The sequence below is a fragment of the Giraffa tippelskirchi genome, chromosome 5 (assembly GCF_054371585.1).
Source record: "Giraffa tippelskirchi isolate mGirTip1 chromosome 5, T2T-mGirTip1v1.2.pri, whole genome shotgun sequence".
Lineage (NCBI taxonomy): Eukaryota > Metazoa > Chordata > Mammalia > Artiodactyla > Giraffidae > Giraffa > Giraffa tippelskirchi.
The window spans coordinates 183,646,783-183,670,650 of record NC_137279.1 but is presented as its reverse complement, the minus strand read 5'-3'; the positions used below and the strand labels follow the sequence as shown (position 1 = coordinate 183,670,650).

The 23,868-nt window shown below is 37.7% G+C and overlaps 1 protein-coding gene across 5 annotated transcripts in view; it reads left to right on the top strand.

Moving 5' to 3' along the window:
* Nucleotides 1–22,328, top strand: part of LOC145505852 (protein argonaute-3) — a 112,863-nt gene extending 90,535 nt beyond the window's left edge. For all 5 annotated transcript variants that reach the window (XM_081488926.1, XM_081488925.1, XM_081488928.1 and 2 more), the window contains 7 exons: nucleotides 10,219–10,378; nucleotides 12,107–12,197; nucleotides 14,058–14,252; nucleotides 14,585–14,719; nucleotides 17,152–17,253; nucleotides 21,226–21,425; nucleotides 22,006–22,328. In XM_081488926.1, the coding sequence (XP_081345052.1) occupies nucleotides 10,219–10,378; nucleotides 12,107–12,197; nucleotides 14,058–14,252; nucleotides 14,585–14,719; nucleotides 17,152–17,253; nucleotides 21,226–21,425; nucleotides 22,006–22,114 (992 nt within the window). In that variant the 3' untranslated portion in view covers nucleotides 22,115–22,328. The remainder of the gene's footprint in view (nucleotides 1–10,218; nucleotides 10,379–12,106; nucleotides 12,198–14,057; nucleotides 14,253–14,584; nucleotides 14,720–17,151; nucleotides 17,254–21,225; nucleotides 21,426–22,005) is intronic.
* The last annotated feature ends 1,540 nt before the right edge of the window (nucleotides 22,329–23,868 follow it).

The window sequence follows — 23,868 nt, the reverse complement described above, 5'->3', positions numbered from 1 at the left end:
TTCAGTGAGTGATTTTTCTAACTAATAGGTTTTACTTTTTAGAACAGTTTTAGATTTACAGAAAAATTCAGCAGATAATATAGAAAGTGCCTATATCCCTTCTTTCCCCTGTACACAGCTTTCCCTATTTTTATCATCTTATATCAGAGTGGTACATTTAATGAACCAGTATTGATAAACTATTATTAACATATTATCCACAGTTTACATTAAAGTTTACTCCTTGTACAGGTCTGTGAGTTTTGACAAATGCATAATGTCATTATCTACTATGACAGTATTAAAGAACAGTTTCGCTACTCTAAAAACCTCCTGTGCTCAACTTACTCATCTCTCCCTCAGTCTCCTCAAACCCCTGACAATCACTGGTCTTTTTAAGTCTCTATAGTTTCGCATTTTCTAAAATGTTGTATAGTTCGAGCTACATGGTATGTAACCTTTTCTGAACTGGCTACTTTCAGTTAGCAATATTTAAGATTCTATCTTGTCTTTTTGTGGCTTGATAAATCATTTCTTTTTAATGTTGACTGTTACATTGTGTGAGTACTACAGTTTGTTATGCATTTACTTATTGGAGGATATCTTGATTTCTTGACAGTCTTTGGCAGTTACGAACAATGCTGCTACAAACATTTACGTGAGATTTTTGTGTGGACAGAAGTTTCCAACTCAATTTAGTGAATAAGCAGGAGCACAACTGCTTTATCAAATGATAAGACTGCCCATGACAGAAGCGGTAAAGGCCTAACAGAGGCAAAAGAGGTGGCAGGAATACACAGAAGACCTGTATAAAAAAGGTCTTAATGACCAGGATAACCACAGTGGTGTGGTCACTCACCTAGAGCCAGACATCCTGGAGTGTGAAGTCAAGTGGGCCTTAGGAAGCACTACTACCAATAAAGCTAGTTGAGGTGATGGAATTCCAGCTGAGCTATTTAAAATCCTAAAAGATGATGCTATTGAAGTACTGCACCCAGTATGTCAGCAAATATGGAAAACCCAGCAGTGGCAACAGGACTGGAAAAGGTCAGTTTTCATCCCAGTCCCAAAGAAGGACAGTGTTAAAGAATGTTCACACTACCAGACAGTTGTACTCACTTCCCATGCTATTAAGATTATGCTCAAAATCCTTCAAGCTAAACTTCAGCAGTACTTGAATCAAGAACTTCCAGATATACAAGCTGAGTTTAGAAAAGGCAGAGGAACCAGAGATCAAATTGCCAGCATTCTCTGGATCATAGAGAAAGCAAGGGAATTCTGGAAAAACATCTACTTCTGCTTCATTGACTATGCCAAAGCCTTTGACTGTGTGGATCACAACAACCCTGTGGAAAATTCTTAGAGAGATGGAAATACCAGACCATCTTACCTATCTCTTGAGAAACCTGTATTTGAGTCAAGAAACAGCAATTAGAGCCTTACATGTAACAACTGAATGACTGACTGGTGCAAAATTGGGAAAGGAGTACAACAGGGCTATACATTGTCACCCTGTTTTTAACTTATATACAGAGTACATCATGAAAAATGCTGGGCTGGATGAGTTACAAGCTGTAATCAAGATTGCCAAGAGAAATACCAGCAACCTCAGATATGCAGATGATACCCTCTAATGGCAGAAAGCAAAGAGGAACTAAATTGCCTCTTAATGAGGGTGAAAAAGGAGAGTGAAAAATCCGGCTTAAAACTCAACATTCAGAAAACTAAGATCGTGGCATCCAGCCCCATCACTTCATGGCAAATAGATGGGGAATAGTGGAAGCAGTGACAGATTTCCTCTTCTTGGGCCCCAAAATCACTGCAGATGGCAACCACAGCCATGGAATTAGAAGACACTTGGAAGGGAAGCTCTGACAAACCTAGACAGCTTATTACAAAAGCAGAGCCATCATTGCCAATAAACATCCATGAAGTCAAAGCTATGGTCTTTCCAGTAGTCAAGTACAGATGTGAGAGTTGGACCATAAAGAAGGCTGAGTGCCAAAGAATTGATGCTTTTGAATTGTGGTGCTGGAGAAGACTCTTTGAGAGTCCCTTGGACAGCAAGGAGATCAAACCAGTCAATCCTAAAGGAAATCAACCCTGAATATTCATTGGAAGGACTGATGCTGAAGCTGCAACTCCAATACTTTGGCTACCTGATACAAACAGCCAAATCATTGGTAAAGACCCTGATGCTGAGAAAGATTGAAGGCAAAAGAAGAGGGTGGCAGAAGTTGGATAGCATCACTGACTCAATAGACATGAACTTGGGCAAACTTCAGGAGATAGTGAGGGACAGGGACTGTTACTGCAGTCCATAGGCTTGCAAAGGGTCAGACACGACTTAGTGACTGAACAACAGTAAGACTGTCAAATTGTCTTCCAAAGTGACAGTACCATTTTATTTTCCCATCAGCAATTAATGAGTGTGCCTAGTCATTCAGCATTCAGTATCTGATAGTTTTTTGGATTTTAGCAATTCTAATAGGTATGTAGTAGTTATCTTGTAATTTTACTTTGAAGTTTGTTAATAATACATACTTGAACATGTTCAATTGTGCTCATTTCACATGCTAGCAAGGTAATGCTCAAAATCCTTCAAGCAAGGCTTCAACAGTATGTGAACCAAGAACTTCCTGATGTACAAGATGGATTTAGAAAAGGCAGAGGAGCCAGAGATCAAATTGCCAACATCCGTTGGATCGTAGAAAAAGCAAGGGAATTCCAGAAAAACAGCTACTCCTGCTTCATTGACTATGCAAAAGCCTTTGCCTATGTGGATCACAACAGTGTGGAAAATTCTTCAAGAAATGGGAATACCAGACCACCTTACCTGTCTCCTGGGAAACCTGTATGCAAGACAAGGAGAAACAGAACTGGACATGGAACAGTGGACCGTTTCCAAATTGGGAAAGGAGTATATCAAGGCTGTATACTGTCACCCTGTTTATTTAACTTACATGCAGAGTACGTCATGCAGAATGCCAGGCGGGATGACTCACAAGCTGGAATCAAGATTGCTGGGAGAAATATCAACAACCTCAGACACGACTTAGCAACTGAACAACAACAATAACACATATTATTGAGCACCAGAACTTCCCTGGCAGACCATTGGTTAATATTCTGCACTTCTACTGCAGAGGGCATGAGTTCAGTCCCTGATCAGGGAACTAAGATACTGCACATGCGTGGCATGGCCAAAATATGTGTGTGTATATATATATATAGAGAGAGAGAGAGGGAGAGAGCACCTTTTCATGTGCTTCTTTGCTATCTGTATATCTTTGATGAAATGTCTATTCCAGTCTTCTGCTCATTTTTTAATTGATATGTGTGTTCTTTTATTGTTCGGTTTTAAGAGTTCTTTGTATGTTTGGATACAAGTTCTTTGTCAGATACCTACTTGGCAAATATTTTCTCCCAGGCTCTGGCTTGTCTTTTCTTAAGCATGTCTTTCATAAGGCACAAGTTTCAAATTTTAATGAAGTCCAAATTTAAATAATGTCATCAATATTTTCTTTCACATATCATTTTTGGTGTTATATTCTAAGTTTTACTTTGTATAATCTTGTAGTAGTTTTATAGTTTTGTTTTTTACATATAGGTTTATAATTCATTTTTACTTAATTTTTACAAAAGGTATAAGGTCATATCTGGGTTTATTTTTTTTGCACGTGGATTCCAGTGGTTTCAGCACCATTTGTTGGAAAGATTATCTTTCTCCATTAAATTGTCTTTGCTGCTTTGTCCAAGATTGACTATATTTGTGTGAGTCTGTTTCTGGACTCTGTTTTGTTTCATCTGTCTGTGTGTCCATTCATTTGCTAACACCACATTGTCTTGATTAATTTAGCTTTGTGATAAGTCTTGAAGTCAGGTAGTGTCAGTTCTCTGACTTTATTTTTCTTCTTCCCTGTTGTATTAGCTAGTAAGTCTTTTGCCTCTCTATATACACTTTAGAATCAGTTTGTCAATCACAAAATAACTTGCTGAGACTTACTAGGATTACATTGAGTCTGTAGATCAAACTGGGAAGAATTGACATCTTAGAATTGATACCTTCTATCTTTGAACAAGGAATATCTCTTTGTTCAAAGCTTCTTTGATTTCTTTTATCAGAGTTTTATAGTTTTCCTCATTTAGATTTATATTGAAGTATGTATTTTTTGTTTTGTTGCTAGTATAAATGGTATTGCACTAGTACTCTTGCCTGGAAAAATCCCATGGACGGAGGAGCCTGGTAGGCTACAGTCCATGGGGTCGCTAAGAGTCGGACACAACTGAGCGACTTCACTTTGACTTTTCCCTTTCATGCACTGGAGAAGGAAAAGGCAACCCACTCTGGTATTCTTGCCTGGAGAATCCCAGGGACGGCAGAGCCTGATGGGCTGCCGTCTATGGGGTCGCACAGAGTCGGACACAACTGAAGCGACTTAGCAGCAGCAGCAGCAGCAGCACTTTTAATTTTAAATTTTAGTTTTTCATTTTTAGTACTTAGGAAAGCAGTTGATTTTTGTATATTCACTTTGTATCCTGTAACCTTGCTAAGTCACTTATTTGTTCCAAGAAGCTTTTTTCAATTTGGGAAGTTTTCTGCATAGACAGTCATGTTCTCTGTGAACTCAGGCAGTTTTATTTTTTCCTTCCCAGTCTGTATACTTTTGCATCCTTTTCCTTGCATTAGCTTGGACTTCCAGTATGATGTTGAATAGCAGTGGTGCGATGAGACACCCTTACGTTGTTCCTGACTTTAGGGGGAAAACATCTAGTTTCTCAGCAATAAACATGAAAGCTGTAACTAGTTGTTTTTTTATCAAGTTAAGGAAGTTCCCCTCTAATTCTAGTTTGCTGAGAGTTTGTATTATGAATGGATGATGGATTTTTTTCTACATGTTTTGATATGATCATATGATTTTTCTATTTTTTCTCTTAGTATGATCAGTTTGTTTGTTCAGTCCTTCAGTCGTGTCCGACTCTTTGGGACCCCATGGATTGCAGCATGCCAGACTCCCCTGTCCTTCACCATCTCCCGGAGCTTGCTCAAACTCATGTCTGTTCAGTTGGTGATGCCATCCAACCATCTTGTCCTCTGTCGACTTCTTCTTCTCCTGCCTTCAGTCTTTTCCAAGCATCAGGGTCTTTTCCGATGAGTTGGCCCTTCGCATCAGGTGGCCAAAGTATTGGAGCTTCAGCTTCATTCCTTCCAATGAAGAGTCAGCGTTGATTTCCTTTAGGATTGACTGGTTGCATATAAATGGGATCAGTTACTTTAATTGATTTTCAAATGTTGAACCTGGCTGACCATAGGTTTAACCTGTGTGTGTTGGGATGACTCACAAATCCTGCTATCTGCTGAGTTTGTTTCTGGTACATTCCATGTAACACTCCATGTAAAAGAGATCACAAACTGGATCTCTGCCTGCTAGAGCAGACATTTCTGCTACTCCTTAGCCGTAACCATGAGGACACCCCGCTTTTCCGTGACGGTAGGGTAATACCCCTGACACCATCCACCTACAATGTGGGAAACCTTGGTTTCATCCCTGGGTTGGAAAGATCCCCTGAAGGAGGGCATGGCAACCCACTCCAGTATTCTTGCCTGGGAAACCCCATGGACAGAGGAGGCTGGCGGACTACAGTCCATGGAGTCACAAAGAGTCAGACACGACTGAAACGACTGAACACGCAGGCAACATGTAGTTTGGGTCTTAGTTTCGTTTTTTTTTTTTTTTAATCTTTTCCCTTTTTTCTCCCTTTTATGATTTTAAATGAGCATTTTCTATTATTCTGTTTTCTCTCTCCTCTTATATGAATTATCCTTTTTTGAAAAATGTAAGTGGTTTCCCTAAAGTTTGCAGTATACATTTACTAGTAATCTAAGTTCACTTTCAATAATTCTGTACCACTTCACAGATAGTGTAGATACTGTATAACAGAGTATCAATATTCCCAATTTCTCCCTCCTAGCCCTTCCAGTATTGCTGTCATTTGTTTCCATACAATACATTGTAGCTATTATTATTTTGAACAACTATCTATTAGTACAATTAAGAATAAGAATGTAAAAGATTTTATTTTTTATTTATTCCTTCTCTGACCTTTTTTCATATGTATAGGTCTGGACTTCCAACCTATATAATTTTCTTTCTCTCTAGCAAACATCTTTTATCATTTCTTTCAAGGCAGGTCTACTGTCAACAGATTCCCTTAGTTCTTATTTGTCTTATTTCCTCTTTATAAAAAAAAATAATTTATTTATTTTCAACTGTGCTGGGTCTTCGTTGCTAGGTGGGTTCTTCTCTAGTTACGGCGAGCGGGAGCTTCTCTCTGGTTGTGGCATGCGGTCTTCTCACTGCAGAGGCTTCTCTTGTTGCAGGGCATGGGCTCTAGAGCACAGGCTCGGTAGTTGTGGCGCACAGGCTTGCTTGCTCTGCAGAATGTAGGATCCTTCCAGACCAGGGATCAAACCCATGTCTCCCTCACTGACAAGCAAATTTTTTACCGTTGAGCCACCAGGAAAGCCCCCTTTACTTTTTAAAAAAACATTTTCTTACGTTTACTTATAAATCAGTTTATCCACTCACATAGTTTCAACTGTTAAATTGTTCTGGAATTCTTATTTTTCAAAACCAGCGCCTTCATAGCCTTCATCCTATTTGTTTTTCTCATAGAAAAACTCATTGATTTGCCACTTTAAGTTTCATATTTGTTTCTTGAGTGCTGCTGCCTGTATTTCAGCCTCTACTGTAGCCCTCCCTGGAATCTCTACATTTATCTCATGCTGGCGTAGGTGGTGCCTTCTGTCAGTCAGTAGCTTGGTGTCGGTTTTCTTTTGGGCCCTGCCATGCAGCATGTGGGCACTTAGTTCCCCTGCCAGGGATGGACCCGGTGCCCCCTGCACTGGAGTCACTGGACCACCAAGAAAGGCCCTGGTGTCAAATTTTGATTGTAGTTTTCATTCTTTCTGATATACTGTTTTCATAGGATGTTCTTGAATTAACTATTTTTTAACAAGTTTTGGTGTGTATGCATGGTAAGATATACATAACATAAAATTTACCATTTTAACCATCTTAAAGTACACAATTCAGTGGCGTAAAGTATACTCACAGCACTGTGCCACTATCACTAACTGTTCATTTCCAGAACTTTTTCATCATCTCAAACAGAATTCTGTACCCATTAAACAATAATTCCCCATTCCCCTACCCATCAACCCCTGGTAGCTTCTATTCTAGTTTCTGTCTCTATGAATTTACCTATTCTAGTAACTTGTGTAAATGGAGTCATACAATACTTACCCCTTGGTTCTTGGCTTATTTCACTTAGGGTAATGTCCTGGAGGTTTATCTATGTTGTAGTATGTATAAGAATTTTATTCCCCTTTTTTTTTGTGGTAAAATATATATAAAACATAAAATGTACCATTTTAACAAGTATACAGTTCAGTGACATTAAGTACATTCATGTTGTTGTACAGCCATCACCACCATCCATCTCCAGAGCTTTCTCATCATCCCTAATTGAAACTCAGCATTAACTCCCCATCTCTCCCTCCCCAGCCCCTAGAAACCTGTATTCTACTTTCTGATTGTGTGAATTTGACTCTTCTAGTTACTGCATATAAATGAATTATATAGTATTTGTCCTTTTGTGACTGTTTATTTCATTTAGTATAATGTCCCTCAGGTTAATCTGTGCTAGAGTATGTATCAGAATTTTCTTCCTTTTTAAAACTGAATAATATTCCATTGCATGTATATTCACATTTTGTTTATCTATCCGTCTATCAGTGGCACTTGGATTACTTCCACCATAATGCCACTTCGAACATGAGCATACAGCTCTCCGTTCCAGTCCTTCCCTTCCCTTCTTTTGGATCTATCCCCAGAAATGAAATTGTTGGATTATATGGTAATTCTGTTTTAGTTTCTTGCGCAATTGCCTTACTGTTTTCCATGGAATTTGCACCATTTTACATTCCTATCAGCAGTGGGCAAGGTTTCAATTTCTTCACATTCCTGCCAGTACTTGTCATTTATTTTAGCCATCCTATTGGGTATGGAGTAGTATCTCATTATGATTTTGATTTGCATTCCTTAATGATTAGTGATGTGGAATATCTTTTCCTGTGTTTGTTGGCCAATTGTAGGTCTTCTTTGGAGAAATGTCTATTCAAATCCTTTGCTCATTTTCCTTTGGATTGCCTGGGTTTTCTTCTTATTGAGTTAGAGGAGTTAGTGTGTGTGTTTTTGTGTGTGTATGTTTTGTTTTGTTTGTTCTTGGCCACATTGCACAGCTTGTGGGATCTTAGTTCCCCGACCAGGAACTGAACCCTGGTCCTTGGCAGTGAGAGCTTGGAGTCCTAACCACTGGACCACCATAGAATTCCCAGGAGTTAGTGTTTAATTGTGCCTGCAGTTGATGGCTTCATCAGCTTATGCTTCTAATAAGCTGATCTTGACTGTGATTCATTGTATTCACCTGTTTCGGGGGTGGCAGTTCACTTTGTTACCTCATTTCCCTAATGGATCTAAGATGAAGACAAGTCATTGATTTTCCCTTTGTTCAGCTTTTTCTGTTGTTGTGAAGATGGAAGTGATGACTTCTTTTCTTTTATGTGTTAGTGCTATAGCCAGTGTCCAGAGTACTATTTTTAAAGTACAGATCTGATTTTACCACCTTCTCTATTACCCCCACTTCCGTAGTTAAAATTGATAAAATTGATATTTAAGATTATCTTCCAAGGGCTTGCATGTTCTAATCCATGACTTGTTACCTCTTCAGAATTCATCTTCTCGCTTTATGCTTTTCTCCCCCACAGGAACTCTTTGATTACCCTCTTCCTTTTACCTGTATTGCTTCTCATAACTCTCTTACACCCTTTACCAGTAAACACACATTGCTTTTTAGTTCAGACATCCCTTCCTTGGGGAAGCTTTTCCTGACCTCCCTGACAAGGTCAAATTCTCTAACATTTATTGTCTTTTAGCCCCTTGTTACCATTTCTTTATGTTGTTTCACAGTTGTGATGTTAAATTTAAAATTATTTAATTAATGCCTATTTCTCTGACTAGACTATAAATTCTATGAGGGCAAAAACAGTGTCTCTCTTGACTTAGCATTGTATCCCCAGAGCTTCACTCAGTGCTAGCATGTATCAGATGACTCGTTAAATATTTGTTAAATGAATTAATAAATCTTTTTGGAGGGTGATTTTTCAGTATCTGTAAAAGTTCTACCTATAGAAATTTATCCTGAAGCTATAGTTATACAACCAAACAAAACTAAATATACAAAGATGTTATTCATAATGTTCTTTGAAATAATAGAAACCTATTTGACATATCATTGATGAAATAATAGAAACCTATATTCAGTTCAAAAATATGTCATTGTGTGAATGGTTAGATAGGAAAAGGAAACAGGATAAAGAAAGGGACAGGATAAAAGCCTTTATACTGTAATACCTCTGTATTTCTAAATTAAAGTTTGGAGAATAGGATTGAAAGCTATAAGTATACTGTGATTATAACTGCATTAAAATGATACAAATGAGAATATTACTGGAAAAAAATACAGTTAAATACTAATAAGGATTTATGTATGATATTTTTCTCTGTGGTTTTTCAGTTGTGGTTCTAGTATTTTCATGAAGACAAAAATAGACTTTCTTATATATGAAGAAAACAACTGGAAAAATTATCACTAAATGCTTAAGCTGATCTGCAAGGCAGTATACTTTATATTTTAGGATTATTTTTCATATTTTATAATTGTCTAGTTTAGAACAGAGTTTTCAGAAATCCTGGAAACAGTTAATTCGAAAGATCCAGTTTATTTTAATTGGCTAGACATCAGTTTAAAACATTTAAGATAGAAATTATATTACTAATTGCACTCTTGAATGCCCTCAAAACACTGCACATTTATAAAATCAAATAAGGCAGTACAGGGAATTCCCTGGCAGTCCAGTGGTTAGGATCAGTTGGCTCTCATTGCCAAAGGCTCAGGTTCAGTCCCTGGTTGGGGAACTAAAATTCCACAAGCCACGCTACATTGCAAAAAAACCCCAGTATACTATAAATTTTAATAACATTGTTTTAGTATTGGTATAATTTGAGGTGTCCTGTAATACAGTGATATATTTCACAGGGGGAAACGTACAAAGCAGCTTAATTGTCAGTAAAATTTGACCTTTTTTAACTAGAGATGTTTGTATTTGTTTCCTAGCGGAGGTGAAACGTGTCGGAGATACACTTTTGGGTATGGCCACACAATGTGTTCAAGTCAAGAATGTAATAAAAACATCCCCTCAAACTCTCTCAAACCTGTGCCTGAAGATAAATGTTAAACTTGGAGGGATCAATAATATTCTTGTACCTCATCAAAGGTAAGATAAGCTAATCACCTAATAAGATATTCATTTTTTTCCATTAGTTTTCATACCTTAATTTTTCTATGTATTGCCACTACCTAAGACCTATGTAAGACACAACTTTGGTGATTCCTGCTGTGAGAGATAAGTAGAAATTTTGGCAAAAAGTATAGAGTTGTGATTGGCAAAATTTAAGAGACTGCTTTGTGAAAAATCCCATTTTCACGTAGTACGCAGAGTTCCTCATCTCTCACTAGAAAGCATTGAGAACTTTATTTTTCAGATGCATCCAGCTTGTAAAACTTTTTCATTGTTTGGTAGTCCCCTTCTTTTTTATTTTGTGGCTGCGCTGAGTCTTCGTTGCTTTTAGGTGGGCTTTCTCGAGTTGCCTCTAATGGGGGCTACTCTTTGTTGTGATGCTTGGGCTTCTCATTGTGGTGGCTTCTCTTGCTGCAGAGCACAGGCTCTGTGTACGCAGGCTTCAGTAGTTGCAGCACAGGGGCTCCGTAGTTGCAGGACCTGGGCTCTAGAGCGAAGGCTCAGTAGTTGTTGCACATGGGCTTAGTTGCTCTGTGACGTGTGGAATTTTCAAACCCATGTCCCCTGCATTGGCAGGTGGATTCTTATCCACTGTGCCACCAGGGAAGTCCAATAGTCATCTTCAAGCTAGTGTCATGAGGCTACTCACCTAGAAAGTGAGGGAAGACTTTCTTCCTCCTTCAGGGACTTAGGGTGGGGTTAGGGGAGAAGTGAAGTGAAGTGAAAGTCGCTCAGTCATATCCGACTCTTTGCAACCCCATGGGCTATACAGTCCATGGAATTCTCCAGGCCAGAATACTGGAGTGGGTAGCTGTTCCCTTCTCCAGGGGATCTTCCCAACTCAGGGATCCTCCCGCATTGCAGGTGGATTCTTTACCAGCTGAGCCACCAGGGAAGCCCAGGGGTTAGGGGATGGGGCATGTCAATTAAGTAAATCAGTTAAATAAGTCATATCAACTGCTGAGGTCAGTGGGACAACAGATGTTACTGTTATATCGCCATCATGTCTAAGAGCTCTTAGGAAGTATGAGACATGATGACCTAGAAATAAGGTGCTGGGGAAGAGGCATAATGTTATTTGGAAAATTAAACAATACGTTTCCTTTTAATAGTTGAAGCAACTAGGGCTCTAAAATGTTAAATGTCTTGTTGACACAAAAACTCTTTTTTTCCTGTTTTTCCATACTGCCTCTATTTCCTATCCCTATTAAATATATATGATATTCATAAATGAGATGAATATAGAACTTTATCAAGCCGAAGAACTAAGAGAAATAGTCATTTGACTTTCAAGAATACAATTTTAAAATAAAATGAACCACTAGCTACTTTATGACTATTAAATATATGTTACTCAAATTTTACACTTTGGTTCAAGGGCAGGGGAGTAGTAGACTCCCTTAATCCCTTCCAGTGTGGTTTAATGAGTCTTTATCTCCTTTCAAGATTACTTTGGCTTAAAATGTAAGTAGATTAAAGAATTATTGATAAAATTGATGGATTAATATGAGGAAATTTGATCATTTTATGCTATTATGAAGAATGCTAGCAGCAACTGCCCTTTACAGCTGCTTAAGGCAGAAACTGTCTAAAAAGGATCTTCTCTGTGCTATACCAGCAACTTGCAATTGTGCTGCCCTAGTGTGAAACAGATAAAAGCATAATGAAAAAATTTATCTAACTCTTGTTAAAAATGTGTTTAAGACCTTCTGTGTTCCAGCAACCAGTGATCTTTTTGGGAGCAGATGTCACTCATCCACCAGCTGGTGATGGGAAGAAGCCTTCTATTGCTGCTGTGAGTATCAGGCAGGTTTATCTTATCTAAAGTTTACATGAAAATCAACATTTTGGTTTTAACTTTCTGAATTTTAATGACATTTTCTTTGAAATAAACTTTTGTAAATATATATAAAGTTTTAAAAATACATTTGTGAAGTTTTACAGATTATGTATCTTTGTATAGCTCTATCCAGAGCCAACTTTCAAATGTTCTTTGGACTTTTTAAAAGAATGATTATTCTCTAATTCAGAGGCTACAGGTTCCATATATATCTATTAGATCAAGTATATTAATTGTATTACTCAACTCTTCTGTGTCCTACACAGAAATTTGTCTGTTTGGCCTCTCCATAATTGCATATTTTCAGTTACTTTTTATAATTCAAAGAGTTTATGTGTTTCAGTCATGTCTTTGTTACAGAAAGATGTATCACATACAAGTTTGGTGCATTGCTTTTTTTTTCAGTATAAAATGTCTTTCACCTTTGTCCAGTTTTATACTTTGCACTTGAATTCTTTAATATTGCTCCTCTTAACATCTGCCTCTTCTGCCTCTTGCCTACCTTTATTTATTTTTTAATTTTCGTTTTTGGCTGTTCTGTGTCTTCGTTGTTGCAAAGGCTTTTCTCTAGTTGCAGTGAGTGGGGGCTACTCACTAATTGCAATGCATGGGCTGCAAACACGTAACAATATTAAGACACAGAAAGAAAAAATTAAGATAGCTACTCTCAAAACCAATATTAACTTCTCCAGTGACCAGATACAAAGCATAAATACAACTCAATAAGACTGAGTATAGAGTCAGGCCTTTTTATCTAGGACATTGCAGTAAGAAAGGAAAAATTCTTTTAAAATTTAGGAAGCGTAACAGTTCTTAAAGTGAAAGTGAAAGAAAGTGAAAGTTGCTTGGTCATGTCTGACTCTTTGCAACCCCATGGACTATACAGTCCATGGGATTCTCCAGGCCAGAATACTGGAGTGGATAGCCTTTCCCTTCTCCAAGGGAATCTTCCCAACCGAGGGATCAAACCCAGGTCTCCCACATTGCAGGTGAATTCTTTACCAACTGAACCACCAGGGAAGCCCAACAATGCTAGAGTGAGTAGCCTGCCCTTCTTCAGGAGATCTTCCCGACCCAAAAATTGAACGGAGGTCTCTTGCATTGCAGGCGGATTCTTTACCAACTGAGCTATCAGGGAAGCCCTTCAAAAGAGGATGCCAAAATCATCTCGAGTATGACTTCTGGGGTGGTTTGCTAAACTGTAAGAGAAATCAGGTGTTTGAATGGTGGTGGTTTAGTTGCTAAATCATGTCTGACTCTTGGAGACCCCATGGACTGTAGCCTGCCAGGCTTCTCTATCCATGAAATTTCCTAGGCAAGAATACTGGAGTGGGTTGCCATTTCCTTCTCCAGGGGACCTTTCCCATCCAGGGATCGAACCTGGGTCTTCTGCATTGTAGAAGGATTCTTTACCAACTGAGCTACCAGGGAAGCACAGGTGTTTGAATGGATCCTGCTTTTTACTTTTCTTCTTCCTCTTATTCTCTTTATATACATCTTTTTGTCTTTCTATCTTTACCAATATTTAGGTTTACCAGCAACATCTGTAAACTAGAATCAAATTGTTAAATGTAAAGTGCAGCCTACTTAGAGGAAAATAGTTTTTGACCCTAGACTGGGTCTTTTATTCTGTTCTTCACTGGACTTGTCTGTTTTCATTACTTTCAAAATGCACAGTGATTGTTAAAGTTATAGTAAAGTACACATTTAAATCAAATCTATGTACTTTTTTTCCAATTTTTTGTGGTACAATTCATATTCATACACTTTTGATTACCTTAATTTCTATTTTTTTCTTTACTTCTTCCAACCTAGGTTGTAGGTAGTATGGATGCCCACCCAAGCAGATACTGTGCTACCGTGAGAGTTCAGAGACCCCGACAGGAGATCATCCAGGACCTCGCCTCCATGGTCCGAGAACTTCTTATTCAGTTTTATAAGTCAACTCGGTTCAAGCCTACTCGCATCATCTTCTATCGGGATGGTGTTTCAGAGGGGCAGTTCAGGCAGGTTGGTTGCCCGGGATTCTCCCATACTATGGTTATATCAGGTACTGTATTTATAATGTGGTGTCTAGCTCTGAAGTTAGAAGCCTTAATTAAGTTGAGAGCTCCTACAATCAAATTTTGACCCTTCCTTAGATTTTCCCTTTTAAAGTGTTTATTGTGGATATGTAAGCCTTGATCGCTAAGACCATCCTCTTGTAGTAGTCAGGATGATATAGAGAAGTATAATTAGCTATAAGTTAATGAGTTAAGAAACTGAGTCTAAATCAGTATCTTACTTTGAAGTATGTATGGAACAACTGACTCTATCAAATCTTCCCATTTCATCTTCTCTAGGTATTATATTATGAACTCCTAGCAATTCGAGAAGCCTGCATCAGTTTGGAGAAAGACTATCAACCTGGAATAACCTACATTGTAGTTCAGAAGAGACACCACACTCGACTGTTTTGTGCTGATAGAACTGAAAGGGTAATCTTGCATCTGTTGTAACACTTATTGTCCCGAGCAAAGGTTATATCAAGGGGTTCATAGACCACTTAACAAAGGCTCTCTCCCGACAGCAGGATTTCTAACATATGGTAGTAGGTTATAACAAAACAGCTTGATTATGAGTATAGAAGCATCAAAACAGGATAATTTTTTTAACCTCCTTGAATTTCTAGGAGCACTCCAAATGTTCAGAATCCCGTTACACTTTTTTGTTGTTGTGAAGAACCTTAGAGTTTTAAAATTATTCTTGTTATTCATATTTTCCTTCAGTGTTCAGAAGGAAAAAGTTATGTCCTAGTTTCAAAATCTCGTGTAAAAATTAATTTTACAAATGAGGGACATTCTAGAGTGATTAGTGAAAATTCATGCAAGCTGACTTTCATTTTCCAGTGCTTTGCCTCCGTCTTGCAAACCTTAGAGCAGAGAAATCTGAGGATTGCAAGGGTTAGTGTCCTCTTGGGAAGGGGGAGCATTAGAAAAGGCGGAGAAAGAGAGGAGTGTGTCTTGTCTTTGGTATATATTTTGATACCTGGTCTTTGATTGCACTCATTGTATAACTTTGGGCAAATAACTTAAAATCTCTGTGCCTGTTTTTTTCTAGACAAGGTTTGAATCGCATTAATATTTGCCTTATTTGGGGTTTTTGAAAGAATTTTTAAAAAGTAAAACATGCTAATATACTTAGAACGGTGCCTGGCACATGCTGAGCCCTCAGTGGAAGTTAACTAGTTGTAGGAGGGTGGGGATGGTGGTTGGGATGAAGAAAGAGGGCATGATGACAGGCACTGTTCTGGGTCTTTTTAGAAGTTTGACTCATTTAGTCCTCACAGACAACGCTATGATGTACTTCATCATTATTATCCCCATTTTTCACAGGAGGAAACTGTGGCACACGGAGGTTAAACAACCTCCCAAGGTTTCATAGCTAGTAATGGGTAGAGCTGAGACTCAAATTAGGCAATCTTATTAGGCATTCTGGCTCCAGGGTGCTCTTAATACTGTCCTTTTCCACATCTCTAGTAGCAGTAATGGTAGTTTTATTTTGGCCTCCATGTTGTTAAAGTCCTTTGCCCCAAATTACTAGCTACATTTCTATACCTAGGAAACCAAAGCTTTCTTCAGAAGTTGGATTAGGAAAATCTAAGTTAGATTTAATGATTTCTTGCAACTGGTGTTTAATCCTGCCTTTCCTCCATTTATTTGCTTCTCTTTCACCTTTGCTTTCAATACCTCCTAATCATAATAGATGAGAGATAATTATAAATGAGGAAATAGGCACAGCAAGGAAAACACTGTGTCCTGATTTCATGACTACAAACTTGGTGGCACTGTGATATGAACCCAGGCATTCTGCTGCCCTGTAAATAGAGTAAAACTTTTTATATATGTATTAATAAGGAGATCTGTGTGTTAAGAATAGGCATAATTTAGTAAGATTATGAACTATTTTCTTTGTTTGTGACTTGGTAAAGGCTAGCTGGCTGCCCTGCAAGGCTGTAACTCAAGCCCTCACCTGGTAGTGGTCCCTCACAAGGCAGAAAGAATATCTCAGTCAGTAGGGTAGTCTCTGATTTGTTAGCCTTATAAACCTCGACTTACAATTTAATGATTTTAAATATGTTAGGGATAAGGAGGTAGAGGTAAGTATATTTATGCATTTTAAATTGTTTTGTTAGGAGCCTTTCATTATCAGGAATTTCTACCTGTTTTATTCACATCATGTATTACTTAGAGACAATCATGGTGTCTATTTCCTTAAAAGATGTTGAAACTGCTAATGTAAAATAAAAGAAATAGGGCCTTTGTAGTCATTTCCATGTTTGACTCTCTGTCCTGGCCTTTGCTATATGCTACTGGGCAAGTTATTTTATATTCCTGAGCTGTAATTTGCCCCAAAATGGAAATAATGCTTAACTTGAAGGATTATCAGAGTTAGAAATAATGTATGTTAAATCCTGACATATAAATAGCTACCAAATGGTGACTCTAGTTGATGTTGTTGTCAGCATCCTTTCACTCTAAAAATATAGGGTTCTCTGAGAAAAATGCTAATTTTCATAAGAATTACACATTCAGAGAACCTGCCGTGCACGGATGTTATAAATTGGAGCACTTAAAGTTACTTCCTAAAAAAATTTTTTAAGTCTTCAACCCATATTGGGATCAACTACCAGCTAAGCATCCGTAGAGATGAATAAAACTTTGTTAATCAGCTCTCACTTTTAGCAGCTTTTAAGAATAGGAACTAGGACTAGAATAAGGTCTGCTCTTAATGCCTTCTCAAGTATTATTTCAAGCTGGAAATAGTGAAGCATGGAATCAGTCTGTGTATTTATATCTTTTTACAAGTGCCTTCAGATACATTCTTTACTTTTTTCTTGTTTGTTTAAATTTTGACCAAATGAATCTAGGTCGGAAGAAGTGGCAATATCCCAGCTGGAACAACGGTCGACACAGACATTACACACCCGTATGAGTTTGATTTTTACCTCTGTAGTCATGCTGGGATACAGGTAAGCCCAGACTTTGGGTGAAGTGATTCAATTCAGGAACTTCCATTCTTCTGCGTCTCAGAAAAAGGAGAAAGAAATATTCTTCTCCGCACTTCAGATTGTTTCCATCTGAAGTTAGATGAAACTCTCCGTAACTAAATCGTATCCCCTTTTTCACATTGAGAAGCACTTATTTCTATGAAAATACCAGAATATAAGTAGTTTACTAGAAGTCATCTCCCAAAACTGGGTCTTTAATTTAATGCAACCTGACTGTTCCTTTGAAATATTCTTTTTGATAACAATACTTCATAGAAAACTTTGATGTTTATTGGCAGATATTGAGCATGTGAGAGAGTTTAGTTGTAGAATTACAAACTTTAAGTTTCAGTTAAATAACTTTTTAAGTCTTTTCTTATTTTCAGAAAATCTTTTTGTCAATTTGTTAGCTATACTTAGTAGCACATAAGCTGTAATTCAGTGCTTCCCAAAATACTCAGCAACAGAGAGTGAATCCACATTCCCATGATGTCTGAGAGATTGTAGCCCTAAACTATGTTAGTTTACTTGCTATTGATTAAAATAGAAACTTCAGGAAGGTGCACCTAACTGTATATCTTAAGGTTTTATATGTTCCACATACACTAACCCCTTAGGGCTTTAAAATCATTGTCCCATTCATTTATATATGTTCTTATATCTGCTCCTCTTTACAATCAATGTGGTACATTTTTATGGTGGGTGGTAACAGTCAACAAAACAAAGTTAAAAGTACCTTCTGAGCTAAAATCTGTATCATTTGAGTACATATTTTAGCCTTATATTTCCCTCCATGTATCTGAACACTACTGCTGTAACTTCTTAATAAATATAACAGAGGGGAGAAAAAGATTCTCTCTGTTCATGTAAATTCTAGAAATGCTGATTAAACAGGTGGTGGTTTTTTTGTTTTGTTTTTTACTTTAGAACTTTTGGATGCTATTCACATGCAAATGGTTATTATGAATTTTTAAGACAGGACTGTTTCTCCAATGTATTTAACCAGAAACTTAAGGGACTAGTATTTTGGGGGGATACCAAATTGAAAATTCACTGTAGTCAGCAAATAACCAGCAATATTTCACAGGAACCAAGGACCACTCTTTACATGTCTTCCCAGATTTATTAGAATTTCAAACTTCTCTGAGATCAAAAAGAGGAATCTTGGGACTTCCTTGGCAGCCCAGTGGTTAAGACTGCATGCTCCCACTGCAGTGGGTGCAGATCTGATCCCTGGTTGGGGAACTAAGGTCCCCCATGCTTCAAAGCATGTCCACGAAAAAAAGGAAGTATGTTCCCTCCATACCCACATTGTTGAGAGTTTTTATTATAAACGGATGTTGAATTTTTTCAAATGCTTTTTCTGCCTCTATTGAAATGATCATATGATTTTTATCTTAACTTTGTTAATGTGGTCAAGTCACATGGACTGATTGGCAGATATTGACCCATCCTCACAACCTAGAATAAATCTGGGCTTCCCTGGTGACTCAGACGGTAAAAGATCTGCCCACAATGTGAGAGACCTAGGTTCAATCCCTGGGTTGGGGATATCCCCTGGAGAAGGGAACAGCTTACCCACTCCAGTATTTTTGCCTGGAGAATTCCATGGACAGAGGAGCCTGGCAGGCTACAGTCCATAGGGTACCAAAGAGTTGAACACGACTGAGTGACTTTCATTTTCAATGATGGTTTATGATCCTTTTAATGTATTGCTGAATTTGATTTGCTGATATTTTGTTGAGGATTTTTGTGTCAGTGATCATCAGGGATTTTGACTTGTAATTCTTTTCTTGAGACGTCCTTGTCTGGTTTTGGTAGAAGGGTGATGTTAGCTAACCCTGTAAAATGAGTTTAGAAGAGTTTCCTCCTCTTTTATTTTTTAGAAGTTTGAGGAGAATTGGTGTTAATTCTTCCTTGAATGTTTAGTAGAATTCACCAGGAAAACTATCTGGTCCTGGACTTTTATTTGTTGGGAGATTTTTTATTACTAGTCATTAAAAATCAATTTGACTCAATCACTAGTAATCAATCTGTTCAGATTTTCTATTTTCTGCTCCATCATGATTCTGTTTCTAACCCATCCTCCATATTACTCCTGACGTTATTGATAATTTATAAACTCCCAATCTTATCACACCTAAAATCTTTCCTGTTAAACAAAGCTGTGCAGTGCTTTCGCTGCTGCGTATAGATAAAAGTTCAGATTCCTAAGCAGATCATTCAATCTCATTCCAGATGTTCATTTCATGTTTTTCTCCGTAGGCTCCATATTTTCTTCATCTTAGTCGATTAACCATTCCCTAAGTCTGCCGTGGAGTTTTATGCCCCCTGTGTTTTGTTAAGGCCATTCATGCTCTCTGGTGTCTGCTCACCCCACCCACCCCCAAAAGGCCAAATATCCCTCATTCCCCTCGTGGTGAGGAACCCTCAGGGCTCAGTCTCACGGTTACTTCCTTTGGTATTCTGATACAGGACTAAGTGCCCGTAATACTATAACCACTTACTGGTAGTTCTGTAATTGTGGATGCTCTGTTTCCTTTACTCCTCTACTGAATTATGTTTTCCAAGAGAGGGCAAACTTTTGACTTTGTTTGCTTTGTTTTTCTTTGCAATTCACAGTCTGTAGCGTAGTAACTAATATATAGGCGCTCAATTAAATGTTCTGGGTTTTAAAAAACACATAACATACAATGTACTGTTGTAGCTATTTTTAAAGTGCATAGTTCTGTGGCATTAAGTAATTCACATTATTGTGCAGCCATACCACCTTCTATCTCTGGAACTTTTTCATCTTCCTAGACACTCTGTACTCATTAAATACTAACTCCCTGTAGTTCAGCTGGTAAAGAATCCGCCTGCAATGTAGGACACCCCGTTTCCATTCCTGAGTCGGGAGCATCCGCTGGAGAAGGGATAGGCTATCCACTCCAGTATTCTTGGGCTTCCCTGGTGGCTCAGCTGGTAAAGAATCCGCCTGTGATATGAGAGACCTGGCTTCAATCCCTGGGTTGGAAAAGTCCCCTGGAGAAGAGAAAGGCTACCCACTCCATAGTGGAATTCTACTGGAGAATTCCATGGATTGTATGGTCCATGGGGTCACAAAAAGTCAGACACGACCCAGCAACTTTCACATTCACTTTCCCCATTCCCGCCTCCCTCCAACCCACGGTGATCCCCATTCTACTTTCTGTCTCCTGTGAATTTCACTATTTCAGGTACCTCAAATAAATGAATTGTACAATATTTGTACTTTTGTGACTGGTCTTAGCATAACATCATGAAGGTTTAAGGCTTCCCAGGTGGCGCAGTGGTAAAGAATTCTCCTACCAGTGCAGGAGACGCAAGAGATGTGGGTTCAATCCCTGGATCAGGAAGATTCCTCTGGAGAAGGAAATGGCAACCCATTCCAGTATTCTTGCCTGGAAAATCCTATGGACAGAGGAGTCTGGTGGGCTACAGTCATTGGAGTCACAAAGAGTGGGACATGACTGAGCATACGCATACACACATGTTAAAAGCATAAGCTTTAGAAACAGAGAAGTTGACCTTTATCACTTAAATATGAAGGACTGTGCCTTGGAAACATCAGGTTTCATCCATGTTACAGTATGTGGCAGATTTTTCTTCCTTTTTCAGACTGAATAGTATTCCATTATATATATATACACACACGCACTACCCTTTATTATACATTCAGCCATCAGTGGATACTTGAATTGTGTCCACCTCCTAGCTATTGAGAATGATGCTGCTTTGAACCCAGGTGTGTAAAGATCTGTTCAAGTCCCTGTTTTTACTTCTTTTGGATATATACCCAGAACCAGCTAAATGTTGTGTTTTTTTTCCCCACTGGATTATTAAACTAGGATATATTTTGTTAATGTACAAAGCTGTGGTAAATATTTATGTAGAAGTTTAGAAATCAGCAGAATATTCCATTGCCTCCTATAGGGTACCAGCCGACCTTCACACTATCATGTTTTATGGGATGATAACTGCTTTACTGCAGATGAACTTCAGCTGCTAACTTACCAGCTCTGCCACACTTATGTGCGCTGTACACGATCTGTTTCTATACCTGCACCAGCGTATTATGCTCACCTGGTGGCATTTAGAGCCAGATATCATCTCGTGGACAAAGAACATGACAGGTAATATAGAAGCATAACAAGCATAGATTCTCACCCAAATCCAAGTATTGCTCTGTGTGTTAGGATTTTCTTGGGAAATGTCTTTTAAGTGTTTATGTGTAAGTGAGCATATATGTGCCTCTCTATTTGCCATAAAGTACTGCCACTTAGAATTAACATTCCACAGGCTATTAAAAGAGTCAATGAGCCAAATAAAAAGCACTGATAGAACTAATTGTCCAAGGTGAGGGTTCCTATTAAGATGTGCAGTCTAGGCTTATTAGTAATAGTGTGATGTAGTGATTCTTGTTGCTTTACCACATTAATTCAGGGGAGAGATTACTGGTAATAAAAGTGATATATTCAGACAAAATTGTAGGGTGTCTTGGATTTGCTTCTAAATAATCCTGGGGAGGTGAGAAAAGTAAAACAGAATTGGCCTTGAGTTCATAATTATTGAAATTAGATGACAGACATGTCAGAGTTCATTACACTGGCCTCTTTGTTTTTAATTTTTAAAAATTTTCTACAAATAATATTCTTCAGAATTATTACATCAGAATAGAGTTTGGTTTTGTGCTCATTGCCACTTTTCTTACAGTGCTGAAGGAAGTCACGTTTCAGGACAGAGCAATGGACGAGATCCACAAGCTCTTGCCAAGGCTGTACAGATTCACCAAGATACCTTACGCACAATGTACTTTGCTTAAAAAGTCTAAGAATATTCTCTGAGAGGAAGAACTGGAAGATGAATCGACATACAACTTATGTTTCCAGTGGAGTCAGCTGGGTGAGGATGCCTCCAGCCATACAGAAATCAACACTGTGTGGGGGCCAGGGTCTGATCTTTATGTTGATACAGGAAGATTGTTTACTTCATCAAGGAACACAGCACCATTATGCAATATGAAACCAGCCAACTGCTTTTTTGTGCGGTCTCCTGTAGGAAGTATCGCGGTTATTTTGTTTTCACTTTCTTGTAGTCTAACCCTTTTAATGCCTTTACCTCAAGTTGCTTGGCAGCACAACTCTTTGCAAAAAAAAAAAAAAAGTGAAGAAAAAGTAAATGATTTTTTTTTTTAAACTACACCTATATGAATAATCAAAGTGATTGTTCACAATGATGTGTGCAAAAAAATTAATGTGCATTCATGTATTCTTGTAAAAGTTATCTGCATATTTTACATATATACATGCATACTGCATATGCATATATATCTGGATCTACACTGATAGTAGATATATATGTATCTCTGTATATATTTTATAGTTCATTCCATCGGGGAACCGTCTTTCCCTTTTATTCTTCTCCCACCGCCACTTTCATTTTTCTCTCTACCTCCCTTGCCTTCATCACCTACATTTTTTTTCCCTGATGCTACCAGTGACATTCAAATATTCATGTATCTGGTTCATTTGAATATTAAGCATGGCAAGCTAGATTTTTATTTTGCACACCCTACTCCTATCTCTTGTCTCGTACACAATTTTGAGTCCTCAACTCTTGGTATTGCTTTCCTAAGAAACAAAATTATTTTATATATACATATATATATAAAATATGGTTTTGTGAGAGTGAATGTCTGCCCCCTCCAGCCCTCAACTTACATTTGCCATTTGTGCAATGTGTACATAAGCAGTAGCACCTAAACTATTCTTTTTCTTTAGTGAATTTGTTAAAGCTGCTATTAAAAAAAAAAACTTGTCAAAAGTTGTAACTCTCTCTACAAGTGATGCTACTATTCTAAAGACTTCTGTTTCTATGTGTTATACATGGAAATCCCTTAAAGCTTTTGTAAAGGGTAAATGTTTTACATGATTGGAATCGTGTAGGGTTGAGGTCTCTGAAATTGGGTAGAGAGAAGGGGTTGTTGAGGTTTCTTTTAATTTTTTTTGCTAGTTTACTTGCTGCCTCTCATACCTTAATGTGATTTTCATATATATATTTTTATATATATGTGTTGTATATATAAACATATATGTATGTGTTTTGAAGTATCGCTTCCTTTTCTTTTATATTTATTAGAATAGTGCTTTAATAATTATGGAATCATATTGGCAACATCTTTTATAGAAATATAATCATGTTTATTTTAAGAACTGACAATTTGTTTTTGCTCTCTTTTAGTGCAATAAGCAGTTTTAAAAGAAAGCTGTGTCTGTTTTACATCTTTACCACAAATCCTGGGAGAAACGGGCACCTCCATAATTTTAAAAGGGCAAAGTAATACAGCCTTCATTTCAGAAGGAAAGTTTTATAATTTTCAAGTTTAAAGCATGTCTTACAAAAATCATTATGAAAATGAAGGAAGTTAAATTTCCTAAATGAGTCTTGACCTTGAATATTAGAAATAAAGTTGAAGAACTTTGATTTCATTAATGACAATGACTAGCTTAAGATATAGAAGACATGTAAATTTTTGAAAAGAGCTCATGTTTATTGAAGAATCATACTGGTAAGGTG